At 46.9% G+C, this 17,720-nt stretch overlaps 1 protein-coding gene across 1 annotated transcript in view; it reads right to left on the bottom strand.

Moving 5' to 3' along the window:
• glcci1a (glucocorticoid induced 1a) overlaps positions 1-17,720 on the bottom strand; it is a 52,279-nt gene that overhangs the window by 25,840 nt on the left and 8,719 nt on the right. The window contains 1 exon segment of the mRNA XM_048230121.1: positions 5,252-5,406. Coding sequence (XP_048086078.1) covers positions 5,252-5,406 — 155 coding nt within the window.

The following is a 17,720-nucleotide window of genomic DNA, read 5'->3' as shown; positions in this document are numbered from 1 at the left end:
CACACAGATTAGAAGTATATAGTGTTCATCTGACCTCTTCTCCAATGCTTTTTGGAAACACACACACAGGCACTATACACACTCCTGGTCACACACACACACACACACGCGTGTGTTTCCATCACGAGGCAATTCTATAGATGTAGCGTGTGGTGTAAACTGCCACCCACCTACCCACCCACATCCAAAACTCTGTAGTGAAGGCTTTTCTCTTCACCACTGACAGCTTTAAGAGGCGGACAATTAGACTACGCCAGGGAACAGACGGCAAGACACAAAGGACTGACTGTGTGTGACGTGAGTGTGACGTGAGTGTGTGTGTGTCTTGTAAAGAGTGAAAATCCACTGCTCAACGCCATTGAGACATCACACACTTACAAAAGCCACCCACCCCACTCACACACGCACACACACACACACACACACACCAGGCTCCTGCCTCACTTCAAAGGAAGACAAATGAGAAAAAGGACAAAACACAGATCAGCTCTAACCCCCCCCCCGCCCCGAGGGGCGGCCCCTCCTCCTTCCAGTTCCACCTGCCAGTGTGTGTGAGAGTGTGTGCGTGTGAGTGTGTGTGTGTGTGTGTGTGTGTGTGTGTGTGTTCTGTGTGTGTGCTCAACTCCCAGCTGCAAAGTCCTTTCTGTAGTTCTGGACCAAGTGGAAGGTGAATGGGGCATTCCATGTTAAACACAACACACACACACACACACACACACACACACACCCTGTTAAACTTCACACAACAGCCTTTCTGCTCCACCTCCAACACCACAGTCTTGGGCATATACGGATGATTAAAATGGTGCAAAATAACTCTCTCCCTCACACACACACACACACACACACACACACACACCCTCTGTGCAGAACTAGAGTGTACATTCTCTAAGTGCTGTTAGAACTGGAGAATGTTCTCTAGGTGCTGTTAGAACTGGAGAATGTTCTCTAAGTGCTTTTAGAACTGGAGAATGTTCTCTAAGTGCTTTTAGAACTGGAGAATGTTCTCTTAGAACTGTAGAATGTTCTCTAAGTGCTGTTAGAACTGGAGAATGTTCTCTCAGAACTGGAAAATGTTCTCTTAGAACTGGAGAAGGTTCTCTAGGTGCTGTTAGAACTGGAGAATGTTCTCTAAGTGCTGTTAGAACTGGATAATGTTCTCTAGGTGCTTTTGGAGAATTTGAGTGTGAGTTATGTTGAGTGTTAGAGTGAGCTATTGTAGCACAGCAGTCCAAAGTCCAAAGAGCTCAAGAGATCACTTCTCTCTCTCACACTGTGTGTGTGTGTGTGTGTGTGTTGCAAGAAAGACAATGTCTAGAGAGAAAATGCATATATGTTGATCTGTATTATTTTGCATCTGTTATGACTCATGTTTTAAGTGTGTGTGTGTGTGTGTGTGTGTCTGTGTGTGTGTTTGTGTGTGTTCACGTTTAGTCGGCAGCAGCTTGAAATGCGGGCAGCATAATGCCTGGTTACCTAGCAACTCTAAAAACAGGAAGTATGCTGTTGGCTGAGATGACTAGTCAGACAGCCCTCTACCCCTTCCAAAATCACACACACACACACACACACACACACACACACAGATGTCAGAGGTATGGACTTGTCAGGAGTGTGGAGTGTGTGTGATGGAGTGTGTGTGTGAAAGAGAGAAAGCTGTACAGGGGCAGTACAGGGGGCTGCAGGCTGGTGTGTGTGTGCGTGTGTGATGGAGTCTCTAATGCTAAGACTTGCCAGGAGTGTGGAGTGTGTGTGATGGAGTCTCTAATGCTAAGACTTGCCAGGAGTGTGGAGTGTGTGTGATGGAGTCTCTAATGCTAAGACTTGCTAGGAGTGTGGAGTGTGTGTTGCCTACAGTTAGCTCTTATTTGCTTGTGCTCCCCCATAGATATATATACTCAGTATATGGTGTTCCCCCATAGATATATATACTCAGTATATGGTGTTCCCCCAGTGTTTCCCATACATTGACTAATCTGTGGCGGGGCGCCACAAAATCAAAATCGGCCGCCACAGATGAATATTCTATGTTTAATTTAAATTAAATATAAGGTCAAATCCTTGCATTGCCATTGAGCTGCGCTTTTTACGCACGCAGCCTTTCCTTGCCCGCCCGCTCTCTCAGAGTAGCCGCTGCCCCTCCCTCTGCATGTGCATTTAACAAAATATTCACGATTGTTGAAGGATTGTTGTTGCCACATAGAAGCATTGCATAGAAGACGTCTGGCTAAATTGCTATTAAATCCGCTAAATCGTGACCATGCTGCGCAAATTTGTTCAAAACTGCTGCATTGAAGTTAACTCTGCTATGGTCTTATCACAACATAGTAGGCTACATTAAAGTTAAGTTATGCAATCAAGCAGTATCTCAAAGCTAACGTTAGAATACTGTTTGGATGTAGAATTTAGCATGGCTAGCCTACTTACAGCTGCTTGTCAATTTCGTTGAAGGGCTCATTTTATTGACTCCGACACTGAATGTTTGCAAAATCCCGATGTAAATGGAAAAGTGTTTTCCAAAATTCAAAAGTGTTTGTCCCAAGGAGAAGTAGGAACCTTTATTTTAACTTTGTAGAAAACTATGAATTGTATCCACACATCAGCAGCCTTTTAACGTTAACTGTGTTAATCACAAACATCTTAAAGTGACAGGCACTCAATTAGACCTAAGTTTATACACTACCAAGACTCCCCCATCAGTATATGGTGTTCCCCCATAGATATATATACTCAGTATATGGTGTTCCCCCTCGGCCACTGCACTCCTCTAAGGAACGCCATCTGATTCCGCCACCCCTACACACACACACACACACACACACACACACACAACCAGACTAGCCCCTACACAAACACACACACACACACACACACCACCAGACTAGCCCCTACACACAGACCACCAGACTAGCCCCTACACACACACCACTAGACTAGCCCCTACACACACACCACTAGACTAGCCCCTACACACACACACAGACCACCAGACTAGCCCCTACACATACACACACACACCACCAGACTAGCCCCTACACACACAAACACACACACACCACCAGACTAGCCCCTACACACACACACACACACCACCAGACTAGCCCCTACACACACACACACACACAACCAGACTAGCCCTACACACACACACAGCCACTAGCCCTACACACACACACAGACCACCAACTTCAGGACCTCCATCCTCCCACTACACACAGCACTGGCACACTCCATTTTTTGACATTCCATTATTCATTATTCTCAATTCTCTCTCTCTCTCTCACTCTCTCTCTCTCTCTCTCTCTCTCTCTCTCTCTCTCTCTCTCTCTCTCTCTCTCTCTCTCTCTCTCTCTCTCTCTCTCTCTCTCTCTCTCTCTCTCTCTCTCTCTCTCTCTCTCTCTCTCTCTCTCTCTCTCTCTCTCTCTCTCTCTCTCTCTCTCTCTCTCTCGTGTGTCCTAATGTGTGCCAACTAATGGGTCGTATTATGTGTGTGTGTAATTTAGTGTGTATATGTGTGTTTAGTTGTGTCTAGTTCATTTGTAAAGTATATGGGCCTGCAAAGTGTGTGTGTGTGTGCATGTGTGTGATTTAGGGCCTCTGTGGAATGGGTGGGTCTGCAGGTGTTGCAACTCACCTTGAACAGAGGAACAGGTGGAGGATAACTCACTCACCTGCTGACAGAGGTGTGTGTGTGTGTGTGTGTGTGTGCAATTCAATATTTTGTATGTTTGCATTGAGCAGGATTGAGTGTTTTATTGCACCAATTTCAACGGCCAGTTAAAAGGTGTGTGTGTGTGTGTGTGTGTGTGTGTGTGAGAGATAGGGATCACCTGGCAAACTCAGTCAGTGGCCAAGAAACCTCAAACTGACACAACTGCGTCCGCGACCAGAAGTGGGTGAGAACAGACACCTCAGAGAGTGGCCGAGAGGAGGACGGGGGAGACGGGGTACTGGACTCTGGGTACTGGACTCTGGGTAGTACTGTGCTCTGGGTAGTACTGGGCCTGCAGGACTCTGGGTGGTACTGGGCTCTGGGTGGTACTGGACTCTGGGTACTGGGCTCTGGGTGGTACTGGACTCTGGGTACTGGACTCTGGGTACTGGACTCTGGGTACTGGACTCTGGGTACTGGACTCTGGGTACTGGACTCTGGCCTGCAGGACTCTGGGTAGTACTGGGCCTGCAGGACTCTGGGTAGTACTGGGCCTGCAGGACTCTGGGTAGTACTGGGCTCTGGGTGGTACTGGGCTCTGGGTACTGGACTCTGGGTACTGGACTCTGGGTACTGGACTCTGGGTACTGGACTCTGGGTAGTACTGGGCCTGCAGGACCCTGGGTAGTACTGGGCCTGCAGGACTCTGGGTAGTACTGGGCCTGCAGGACTCTGGGTAGTACTGGGCTCTGGGTAGGACTGGACTCTGGGTAGTACTGGGCCTGCAGGACTGGACTTGTAGTACTCGACTCTGGGTAGTACTGGGCCTGTAGGACTGGACTTGTAGTACTCGACTCTGGGTAGTACTGGGCCTGTAGGACTGGACTTGTAGTACTCAACTCTGGGTAGTACTGGGCCTGTAGGACTGGGCCTGTAGGACTCGACTCTGGGTAGTACTGGGCCTGTAGGACTGGACTTGTAGTACTGGGCTCTGGGTAGTACTGGGCCTGCAGGACTGGACTTGTAGTACTGGACTCTGGGTAGTACTGGGCCTGTAGTACTGGGCCTGCAGGACTGGACTTGTAGTACTGGACTCTGGGTAGTACTGGGCCTGTATGACTCGACTCTGGGTTCTGGGGGACGTTGGTGCAGCTGCCTCTCTAAGATCTGTTAATATTTGAAAGCCAGTGAGCCGTGTGACTCGAGCTCCTGTCAGCTGAGAGCCTGTGTGTGTGTGTGTGTGTGGACTAAAATACTCACTTCACGCATTAGCAGCTAAGAGAGGAAGAGGAGCTAATGTGAGCTTAGCATAAAACAGCTCAGGCATTGACACAACTAAAGCAAAAGTGCTCTCAGCATCACACAGCCCAGAGAGAGAGATACTGTGCACTTCCCTGGATTCCATTTGAGACAACACTACTCTGACTACCCTTGAAATCCACACAACACAAGCACCCAGTGTGCTACACATGTTAGCTTAGCATAAGACAACTAGCATCCACCATGACACAAGGCAACCAGCACCCACCATGACATAAGGTAGCTGTGTGTGTGTGTGTGTGTATGTGTGTGTGTGTGTGTGTGTGTGTGTGTGGATACCTGCGTAGACTTGTCTTTCATGCACGAAGGGTAGCAGATGAGTGGGTCTCGGGGCCAGTGGCCGCTGAGGTAGGGGCCAGTGATGGCACCCAGAGAGGACGTCCGTCTGATCGGCCCCGCACTGCGTACCGGCTGCTGAGGCTTGGACCGCTCGACTAGAGAGAGAGAGAGAGAGAGAGAGAGAGAGAGAGAGAGGGGGGGGGGAGAGAGAGGAGGGAGAGAGAGGGAGGGAGAGAGAGAAAGAGAGAGGGAGACATCAAGGATAAGAGAGGGGTATAGAGAGAGAGAGAGAGAGAGGGAGACATCAAGGATAAGAGAAGGGTATAGAGAGGGGTATAGAGAGAGAGAGGGGTATAGAGAGAGAAAGAGAGACAGAGGGTTAAACACCTTTTAATGCTAAAAAGTGAAAAAAGATTATTAACATCTGCATTGCTTCCACAACCCAGCACAACTGAAACACTCATGAGCGCCACATTACTTCCTTACATCATGGAACTATACTAAAGGTAGAGCGAGAGTGAGAGAGAGAGAGAGAGAGAGAGAGAGAGAGAGAGAGAGAGAGAGAGCACTCACTCACTCACTCACTCACTCATATGCTATTGTTTATTCTGTGTTCACATGTTTACCTGCATTGCTGTATGTCTATTTTTTCTTCTTTTGTGACACTACTGTGTTATCTGTAACACTGGCTGTGTGTGTGTGTGTGTGTGTGTGTAATCTCTCCCCTTCTGGAGTGTGTGTGTGCGAGCACTCGTGTGCTGTGTGTGTGTGTAATCTCTCCTCCTCTGGAGTGTGTGTGAGTGTGCGAGCACTCGTGTGCTGTGTGTGTACGCTGTGTGTGTGTGTGTGTATATGTGTGTGTGTGTGTGTGCGTGCGTAATCTCTCCTCCTCTGGAGTGTGTGTACGAGCACTCGCTGTAGAGGCAGGTTTTGTTTGGTGTAGTGGACGAACTGGTTCCTTGGTTACCTCTTACTGACCTGGGACAGCGACAATACACCTGATACGCCTACCCCACACACACTGTCTCTATTTCGCTCGCTCGCTCAAACACGCACACCACCAAAAAATGTGTGTGTGTTTGTTTATCTGTGTTTAAGAGTGTGTAGATATTGGTACTAATATAGAATGACTCAATTGGTGAGATTGTTGGACATCTCAACAGACATACAGACACACAGACACACACACACACACACACACACACACACACACCTCATCTACTACCCACTCTACACATCACCCACTCAATCCATTGTTTTACACCGACATGCTGACACAGGCTACCTGCACACTCCCTCACACACACACTCTCTCTCTCTCACACACACCTTAGTTATTTTACATTCACATTCAGTAATTTAGCAGACACTGTTGTCTAAAGTGACTTACATATGTAATCTTTATCATAACATTGTCCTCTGGGCAAGATCACAACCAATCAAATGTCAGATGTGTCGTAAGTGACATGTAAAGGCAGCAGAAGGATGTACAAGCGGCTGCAGCATCCGCACCAAATTCCGGTCCAAGTGGCCACAGATTAGAATCCCTCTCATTTCCTGGATTACTGGATTACGGGCCTACCAGTATGAGGGAGAAAAGGCCCATCTGACACACTCACACTCACACACTCTCACACCAGTATGAGGGAGAAAAGACCCAGCTGGGCTGGCTCTACGTTTACATTTCAGCAGATCTATTTTTGTTGCTTGCAGCTTCCTGTGTGTGTGTGTGTCAAAAACAAACTGAATTAGTTCATCAGGCCAGTGCAGCTGGATCAGCCCACGCCAACACTCAAGAGAGATCCATCCTGGGAAACGTCCCCTCAGACTAAACACACACATAGTGCTGGTGGATCCCAAAGCCTTGGGTTCCTGTCTGGGTGTGTGTGTTGGTTAGGCATGGATCAGGTAAGCTATGTCCCGCACAGGTTTTTCAGATCAGATCATACCAGGTCCAGGGAGCTGATGGAAGCTTGGTAACCAGTAGGAGTGTCATGATCTCCAAATCCTCCATTCGATTTAATTTTAGATCTTAAAGTCACGATTCCATTCGATATTCAATCTTTTTTTTAATATTACTATTAATGCATTCCTCATGTCGTTTGCTTTTTTTGGCTTTTCCTATTCTGTTTCGGGGGCTTTTATTTTGAAACCGTTCCAACTGCGAGGTTGTAAACAGCACAAACATTAAACATAGACGTGAGCATGGTGAAATGAAACCATACAGAATGATCATTTCCATTACTAGCAGTCGCACTGTAACTTTTCCATTACTAGCAGTCGCACTGTAACTTTTCAATTACTAGCAGTCGCACTGTAACTTTTCCATTACTAGCAGTCGCACTGTAACTTTTCAAGTCACTTTGGATAAAAGCACCAGCTACTTCCTTTAGTCAGCTGACTACATGTAAATGTAAATGTAGGTAGCCCTGTGTTATTGTGTGTGTGTGTGTGTGGCCTTGTTAGACAGCAGGTAACCCTGCCACAGGCCTTGTGTGTGAGTCTGTGTGGGTGTGAGTGTGTGTGTGAGAGAGAGAGAGAGTGTTTTGAGAGAGTGTGTGTGTGTTTAATTTTATTTTCCCTCCAGGGATCCCTGAGAGCAGATGGAGAGAGTGGACCGGGCCACAGCCAAGGGTGACATGTACGAACAGACACACACACACACACACACACACACTCACACACTTCCTCCCATCTATGAGTCTCAGAGGGACGGTGGCAGAGCTCCACCCTACAGCACCAACAATCACACAAACACACACACAAAAACATTTCCTCTCTGATATCTAACAGAGCTGTCGCCAGACCCTTGGCAGACACACAGACAGGCATAGTGCATGCACGCACACACACACACACACACACAACCTGTGATTTATTCTGTAACTCCCAGCCCCAACACACACACTAAGGCACACTAAGACACACACACACAAACACACAAACACACTGAGAGATGTGAGAGATGAAACATGTGCTGTGGAGTGCAGTGCTCTACTTTCGTGCACTGTCTCTCGTGCACGCTCACACAAGCCCAGTCTGTCTCTCGTGCACGCTCACACAAGCCCAGTCTGTCTCTCGTGCACGCTCACACAAGCCCAGTCTGTCTCTCGTGCACGCTCACACAAGCCCAGTCTGTCTCGTGTGCACGCTCACACAAGCCCAGTCTGTGTGTGAGGTCGGTCCTAACGCAGTGCTAACTCCTATCCTCTAGTACTAGATGCAGTGCTAATTCCTATCCTCTAGTACTAGATGCAGTGCTAATTCCTATCCTCTAGTACTAGTATTTACAGATGCAGTGCTAATTCCTCCTCTGCACTCCTATCCTCTAGTATTAGTAATTTCAGATGCTAACTAGATGGTAATTCCTAGATATAGTGTAGATGTTTTCATGTCTGAGATCAACTGCACAGTTACTAGAACACACACTTCAACACCAGAATCTGAGAGAGAACACACACTTCAACACCAGAATCTGAGAGAGAACACACTAGAACACACACTTCAACACCAGCATCTGAGAGAGAACACACTAGAACACACACTTCAACACCAGCATCTAGTATATAAGTATAAGTATATATACTGTTTTGATCCCGTGAGGGAAATTTGGTCTCTGCATTTAACCCAATCCGTGAATTAGTGAAACACACTCAGCACACAATGAACACACAGTGAGGTAAAGCACACACTAATCCCGGCGCAGTAAGGGGTTAGGTGCCTTGCTCAAGGGTACTTCAGCCATGCCTACTGGTCGGGGTTCGAAACGGCAACCCTCCGGTTACAGGTCCGAAGTGCTAACCAGTAGGCCACGGCTGCCCAAAAAGAGAGAGAACACTCTAGAACAGACACTTCAACACCAGCATCTGAGAGAGAACACACTAGAACACACACTTCAACACCAGCATCTGATAAACAACACACTAGAACACACACTTCAACACCAGCATCTGAGAAAGAAACACCACACTAGAACACACAGTTCAACACCAGCATCTGAGAAAGAAACACCACACTAGAACACACACTTCAACACTAGCATCTGAGAGTTAAAGACAGAGAAGGTTGAAGTACCAAGAGACACTGACAGAGTTTAAAACTGAGACACTGACAGAGTTAACAAGTGAGACACTGACAGAGTTAAAAAGTGAGAGACTCAGAGACATAGAGAGATAAACAATGACAGAGTTAACGAGTGAGACACTGACAGAGCTGAGACACTGACAGAGTTAACGACTGAGACACTGACAGAGTTAACGAGTGAGGGACTGACAGAGTTAAAGACCGAGACACTGACAGAGGTGTGGTTAGAAGACAGCGACTGAAAGTCTGGCTCACACAGCCTGCTGATACTGCACCAGCACGGAGCAGGAAGCGTCCCCACGCCGGGGCAGATAGAGCAGCCACCACAGCCACCAGGGCAACAGAATGTTCACCCCTCACCAGAGAAGAATAAGTGTGAACTTGTGATGCTCGGGCCATTTGCACGCCAGGGGAAACACCGAGTAAGTGTGCGTGACCAGGCCAGTCCCAGCATACTGGGTTTGTTTAACAGAGGGTAGTCTTAGTAGATAGGTTTGTAGCAGGTGTATGTGGGACTCATTCTGAGTGGTGTGTGTGTGTGTGTGTGTGTGTGTGTGTGTGTGTGTGTGTGTGTGTGTGTGTGTGTGTGTGAGTGAGTGAGTGAGTGAGTGAGTGTGTGTGAGTGTGTGTGTGTGCGGGCGTGTGTGTGTGTGTGTGCGCATGCGTGCGTGCAGATGATACCACACGCATGCACACACGCACCAGGGAGAAAAACACCGTCTGTCTGTTTGTCTGTCAGAACTAGGGCTGTCACTTTACGTTCGAAAATCGATTGCACAATCGATTGGACCAAACAACACAAGTTTCGAAAACTAAAATAGGGAATCGATTTTAACCAAAAAAATCTACACTATTAATTTTAAACGAATTAAACAAATAAAAAGGATAGATGTAACAAAATTCACAAACAAGAATATAAAAGAAGTCCGAAGTGCAGTAAGCATTGCGAAAGCTAAAAAGAAGAATTTTACGCACCGGAAACAGCTGTTTCAATCAGCTGCTGTGCTGCTCGTGTTTTGGCAAAAAATGGAGGACAACGCGATCAACCTGTGCGACATGAGAGAGACGCAGTGATAGGCCCTAATAGCTTGAGGAGTTCGATGTGGAAGTGCCGGATTTTGGTATATCAAACCTATGGAGAAGAACAAAGCGGTAGGCTCATAAACTGTGCAATCGAAGTTCTACGTAAATTAGTTTGACATTTCTAAGCGTAAACACAGACACAGCTACATTGCAGCCTGCATCAGTACTGCAGGCACGAAACTTCACGCCAATAAATTATCAGACATATTGCTGCCCTGTGCGTCTACAAGCGCCCTCTTTACGTTCGTCCTGATGCCTGTTAGTTGTTTGTGGATTGGCCTATATTTGTCGTTGAAAATGGAAACGTCTTTAGACATGAAAAATCGATTTTACAATCGATTCAATGAACACTTATGTCTCAAAAATCTAACAGGATTTTTTCGCAAAAGTGACAGCCCTCGTCAGAACACACACTTCCTCACACTTCACACACTACGCACACTACACACACGTCTCTCTCTCTGAGTCTGAGCATGACTGACGGGGCCGAGGGCAGCAGAATAATGTTCTTAGTCTTGGCTACACACTGACAGAGCTCGACGTGAAGTCCACAGCCAAATGTGTCAGTCTGGAGCACGGTGTGTGTGTGTGTGTGTGTGTGTGTCTGTGTGTGTGTGTGTGTGTGTGTGTGTGTATGTCTGTGGGTGTGTGTGTGTGAAACCTGCGGTGCCTTATGCTAAAGATGGTACTGAGGTAACATGCCACATGTTTGCAACTTTGCACAGTGTGCGAGTAAACCACAGGCCTGTCTGCTGACTACACTTCACATCACAGGCCAACTCAGGGCCAGCCCAGGGCCAGCTCAGGGCCAACCCAGGGCCAGCTCAGGCCATACCAACCCTATGGGGAGTGAGCACCAGGTTATCCCAAACAGTCCAGCCAATGGGGAGTGAGTACCAGATTATCGACCTCATACAGCCGGTCTTCACTGTGCAAACAGCTGCTGAGGGCGTGTGCATGACAGCCACTGACTGCCTGGATTAGACCACTACCTTTCAAACAGCAGGTAGGTCTGTCTGTCTGTCTGTCATAATCACACATTACAATTAACCACACTATACAATTGACCACACAATACAATTGACCACACATTACACAGTGAACAGACCAAAAAGGAAAAGAATGCACCCCTGAACAAACTTTTTCCACTCTGACTGGAGCCATGTGGAACGTTCAGGTTCAGGTTCTTCTGGGGAATGGAGCTTGTAGAGCAAGCTTGCCTGCAGGATATCAGGCTATCGCCATGGCAACATAATACAGAACCTCTGCACATTGTCAGGTCACAAAAGGAGTCTCTTGTCACGGTGACCAAGACGAGCTCTAAAATAACAATAGGACAGTCTCACTGTGCTTCTGTCCTTACAGAGTCACTCACTCCAAAGAGTTAGTAAAAGCTGTGTCTGTCGAACGTCCACTTCTAATGGCCGCTTTGTTTGGGACCAGGAGGTCACAGTATGGCGGCCAGAGACTGAGGCTCTGGAGAAGCAGCCTGAACATGGTCCAAACGTAGCAGGAGCGCCGGCCATTTGGGGCACAGCCCACCACCCCCTACCCCCCTCCCACGTCACCACTGGAGCGCTGCCCTCGCCAAAACCAACACAGAACACACACACACACAAATCTCCCAGGGCCTTGTCCAGCTCGGGGCTATAAAGTGTGTTTGTTCTCTTTCCTGTGATTTCCATGCTTTTCATCTCTCCCAAAATAAGTGGCAACAATGGAAGGACTACGCTAAATAAGTCTGCTGCAGGACTACGCTAAATAAGTCTGCTGCAGGACTACGCTAAATAAGTCTGCTGCAGGACTACGCTAAATAAGGACTACGCTAAATAAGTCTGCTGCAGGACTACGCTAAATAAGTCTGCTGCAGGACTACGCTAAATAAGGACTACGCTAAATAAGTCTGCTGCAGGACTTCACAGCTAAATAAGTCTGGCCTGCAGGACTACGCTAAATAAGTCTGCTGCAGGACTACGCTAAATAAGTCTGCTGCAGGACTACGCTAAATAAGGACTACGCTAAATAAGTCTGGCCTGCAGGACTATGCTAAATAAGTCTGCTGCAGGACTACGCTAAATAAGTCTGGCCTGCAGGACTACGTTAAATAAGGACTACGCTAAATAAGTCTGCTGCAGGACTATGCTAAATAAGTCTGGCCTGCAGGACTACGTTAAATAAGGACTACGCTAAATAAGTCTAGCCTGCAGGACAACGCATTAAATAAGTCTGGCCTGCAGGACCTTAAATAAGTCTGCTGCAGGACTACGCTAAATAAGTCTGGCCTGCAGGACTGGCCTGCAGGACATAAGTCTGCTGCGGGACTACGCTAAATAAGTCTGCTGCAGGACTAAGCTAAATAAGTCTGCTGCAGGACCACGCTAAATAAGTCTGCTGCAGGACCACGCTAAATAAGTCTGCTGCAGGACCACGCTAAATAAGTCTGCTGCAGGACCACGCTAAATAAGTCTTGCCGCAGGACTACGCTAAATAAGTCTGCTGCAGGACTACGCTAAATGTCTGCTGCAGGATCACGCCAAATATGACCACGCTAAATAAGTTCGCTGCAGGATCACAACAAGTTCTGCTGCAGGACTACGACAGGACTACGCTAAATAAGTCTGCTGCAGGACTCTAGCTGGCAGGACTACGCTAAATAAGTCTGCTGCAGGACTACGCTTAAATAAGTCTAGCCTGCAGGACTCACGCTAAATAAGTCTGCTGCAGGACTACGCTTAAAATAAGGACTACGCCAAATAAGTGCTGCAGGACTACGCTAAATAAGTCTGCTGCAGGACTACGCTTAAATAAGGACTACGCTTAAATAAGTCTGCTGGCCTGCAGGACTCTTTGCAGGAACTAAATAAGTCTGCTGCAGGACTACGCTTAAACAAGTCTGCTGCAGGACTACGCCAAATAAGGACTACGCTAAATAAGTCTGGCCTGCAGGACTATGCTAAATAAGTCTGCTGCAGGACTACGCTAAATAAGTCTGGCCTGCAGGACTACGTTAAATAAGGACTACGCTAAATAAGTCTGCTGCAGGACTATGCTAAATAAGTCTGGCCTGCAGGACTCGTTAAATAAGGACTACATTTAAATAAGTCTAGCCTGCAGGACAACGCTAAATAAGTCTGGCCTGCAGGACTACGCTAAATAAGTCTGCTGCAGGACTACGCTAAATAAGTCTGGCCTGCAGGACTACGCTAAATAAGCAGGACTACGCAGCGGCACGTTCCAGGGCAGGGTGCGGGCACTGGGCGGGCACAGGCCTAATAAGGCCAAGCTTTGGGCATTTCTTTAGCGTGGCAATAAGGCTTTGGGCATTTCCTTAGCGTGGCAATAACCATCATCACCATCATCACCACCACCATCATCACCACCATCACCATCACCACCATCATCATCATCACCACCACCATCATCATCACCACCACCACCACGCCGCAGGTAACTAGAGAGGTCAGAGTGCCCCCGACGTCTCCATGGCATGCTCTCATCTGGGGTGTTATGTCCAGAAGGAATAATAACAAGCTTGCGTAAGTTAGCTCAGAGGAAGCCGTAAATGTCCTAAGAGAAGAGCCCAAAAGCTGAAAAGCTGAAAGAGCTCCTCTTTTAGCAGGTTTACTGCTTACTGTGAGTTACCCAGGCTTGTCATTAAACCACCCACTACACATGTTTACACCTAGCCTAAATGCTAACAACCACGACCTGAGGGTAGGGGGATGAGAGAGAGAGAGGGATAGAAATAGAGACAGAGAGACATAAAGACAGGGAAAGAGAGATACAGACTGTAAAGGTGTGTGAGAATGAACAACTCAGTGATAGAGTTGATATATTATTATTATTATATTACAGGAGATATATTATCTGTGTGTGGGTGTGTGAGTGTGTGAATGAGCACAAGTTTGCGGAATAGCATCTGAACCCTCTCAGAGTTACATCATGTCAGGATGCCGTAATCTGCCCTAATCTCACTGGCTCTGCCACACCACCCAGATTACAGTTCAGAGTAGGGTCACACACTCAACCTGCAGCACGCTCACACAGAGTGCAGAGTAGGGTCACACACTCAACCTGCAGCACGCTCACACACAACCTACACACGCACCACCTGCTTAAGCTCAAACTCACACACCTGCGCACACACCTGCACACACACACACAACCTGCTCAAGCTCAAACTCACACTTCCAGCACGCAAAACACACAACCTACACACACACACCACCTGCAACCCAACAACCTACACACAACCCGCACACACAACCCGCACACACATACAAACACACTTTAAATACAATAAAGAATAGCAGAAGTAATACCCACACATTGCCATGACAATCTGATACCTAACTACCTACCTACCAACAAACACACACACACACACACACACACACCTGTCCTCTGGGATGGGGGCCTTAAACAAACAAACACACACACACACACACACACACCTGTGAAAACTCCCTGGGCATTCACACCTTGCAACAGCGTATCCCTCTGAGGGCCAGATGTATGTACATTTGCTAACGTAGCGTTATCAGCCATGGACACACCAAGAGATTGCTTAACGGCTGTCAGACCCAAGTTTCACAGATTTATCAATCGTTCAATCCTTAGTGTAAACTGCGGCTTTCTCCGCCCATAAACACAATTTACAAACGTCCACAACTGAATGGCAGCGCCTACATACAAGCGCAGTTGAATGAAGTTAACTGATGACCACATCAAAAAGAATCAAATGTTTAGCAATCATGAAATAATACCATACATGATAAGATGTCAACAAGCAGGGAGATAATGAAGATCAGTAGTTCTACTCAAACTACTTGTGCATGTAGGCTATGGAAGATTGGTCAAATCTAGCAAGTAGGAAAGTTTAAGTGAAGGACGTGAAAGTGAAAGTAAGACATTCGAAAGGCCAATGAAAGTTAATGTTGCTTTTGATAGTACAAAGACTTACAAAACTGGTGCTCTAAATAGCGATTCTGTTGCCTTTGAAAGGTTCTCTTATTGACGATTGAACTGCAATTTGATTAACACCTGCTTTTACAAAGGCGGAAGTATTTAGGCTAGAATAGACGGTAAGCTTTTCAGGAGCAGTCTTAGTACATACCGCTGAATACATAACTAGGCTCTTTACTCTTCCCCTCCCATCTTTTTACGCTTAAACTCCCACTTTCCCCTGATCCTCCCATGAATGCATTTGCATGACATGACAATCGCAATCTGCCACTTTCAGCTCCCGCGACAGGCAGTTTGCGCTTTTACATCATTGCGGCCTGTTTGTACATACATCGCAATGATTTTACACGCACATTGCAAAACAAATACGCCTGAAGTGGGCGCAAAAGAGTTAGCACATCTGGCCCAGAGAGAGAGGGACACACACACACACACACATACATACAATGAAGTGGGCGCAAAAGCGTTAGTACATCTGGCCCAGAGAGAGAGAGAGACACACACACACACACACACACACACACACACATATATACACTGAAGTGGGCGCAAAAGCGTTATCACATCTGGCCCAGAGAGAGAGACACACACACACACACACACACACATATACACTGAAGTGGGCGCAAAAGCGTTAGCACATCTGGCCCAGAGAGAGACACACACACACACACACACACACACACACACACACACACACACACACTGAAGTGGGCACATCTGGCCCAGAGAGACACACACACACACACACACTGAAGTGGGCACATCTGGCCCTCAGTCTTTCAGCTGCTACTGCCGCTCTCTTCTTCCTTCCTTCATTAAGACAAGAAATCGTCCCACACACACACACACACACACACACAGACCCAGAGCTGCACACACACACACCCAGAGACCCAGAGCTGCACACACACACACACCCAGAGAGGGAAGAGCCAGGGCTACACACACTCACACACATACACACACCCAGAGACCCAGAGAGGGAAGAGCCAGGGCTGCACACACACACACACACACACACACACACACCCAGAGTGGGCTGGACTGGAGACCAGGAGAGGTGGACAGGACTGAGGTGTGTGTGTGTGCTTGTGAGTATGAGAGGGATTTATGTGTGTACATGAATGTGTGTCCAGACAGGAGTGGACAGAGCTGAGGAGTAGGAGTGTGTGTGTGTGTGTGTGGGTTTGTGTTTGTGAGTGTGTGTCTGTAAGGGGTTTATATATGTGTGTGTGCAGGTGTAAGTGTGTGTAACCAGGAGTGGACAAGGCTGAGGCGCGTGTATGTGTTAGGGGTGGGCGATATGGACAAAAAATAATATCTCGATATTTTTTGTGATTTTGACGATAACGATAATTAGTCGATATCCTTTAAAAAATTGTTTTTGTTAAAGTCTAAGTTACTTTACAGCTCATTATTTATGAATAGCATCATTACAATAATAACCAATAACCTAACCTGTGACTTTGTAAACAAATCAACCAATGCATTGTCACTAGACACATTTCCAATTCTGCCCCGACTTGTGTGTGTCGCAATGACATGGTCTAGCCAGTTACATTAGAGAAGATGAATAGGCCTAATCTGTACATCTCAGTTATATCCTTCGATGTTTTGTTTAAGAGCAATCATGTAGGCTAGCATTCCAAGTTACAGAATAGAAACTAGTGCGTTAGCTTATGGCTAATGTATATGAGAAATCCCATAGAGATGCTAACGGTTAGCATAATCGGCAAACGTAGATGTTTAGAGCGAACTTCAGTCCATTTACAAAAGAGTTACATGAGAATAGTTCTTTGTTTACAACTAACTATTAAAATACTCAAAGGCTAATGTTTTCTCTCCATATAATACAGTGTAGGAAAAAACGTGACTGTCTCATCAATGCTACTTGAACAGAAGTAGCCGCATAAAATCCAAAGTAGGCTACCAAAGATTGTTAAGGCGCCTTAACAATCTTTGAGGCTACTCTCCCTGCACAAAATAAACATTAGGCGTGCGTGTGACAACGATGTGACCCACTAGTGATCACGTGACACTTGCTCTGCTGCAGCCAGGAGCTTCTCCCTCATAGTCTAAACCTCCTGTGAATGTATGAGTCTTCAATGCGTGATTTCGAGTGTTTTTCCCCCATAAGTAATTTAAATACTCGATAATGTCAATTTGCACATCGTTAAAACAACAATCACGATATTATCGCAGACGATATATATCGCCCACCCCTAGTGTGTGTGTATTTGTGTGCGTGTGAGTGTGTGTGTGTCTGTTTATATATGTGTGTGTACGTGTGTGAGTGGGGGCTGAACAGCACAGAGCAGCCAGAACCCCAAGCCAG

The sequence above is a fragment of the Alosa alosa genome, chromosome 20 (genome assembly GCF_017589495.1).
Source record: "Alosa alosa isolate M-15738 ecotype Scorff River chromosome 20, AALO_Geno_1.1, whole genome shotgun sequence".
Taxonomy (NCBI): domain Eukaryota; kingdom Metazoa; phylum Chordata; class Actinopteri; order Clupeiformes; family Clupeidae; genus Alosa; species Alosa alosa.
This window is presented reverse-complemented; position numbering and strand designations above follow the sequence as displayed.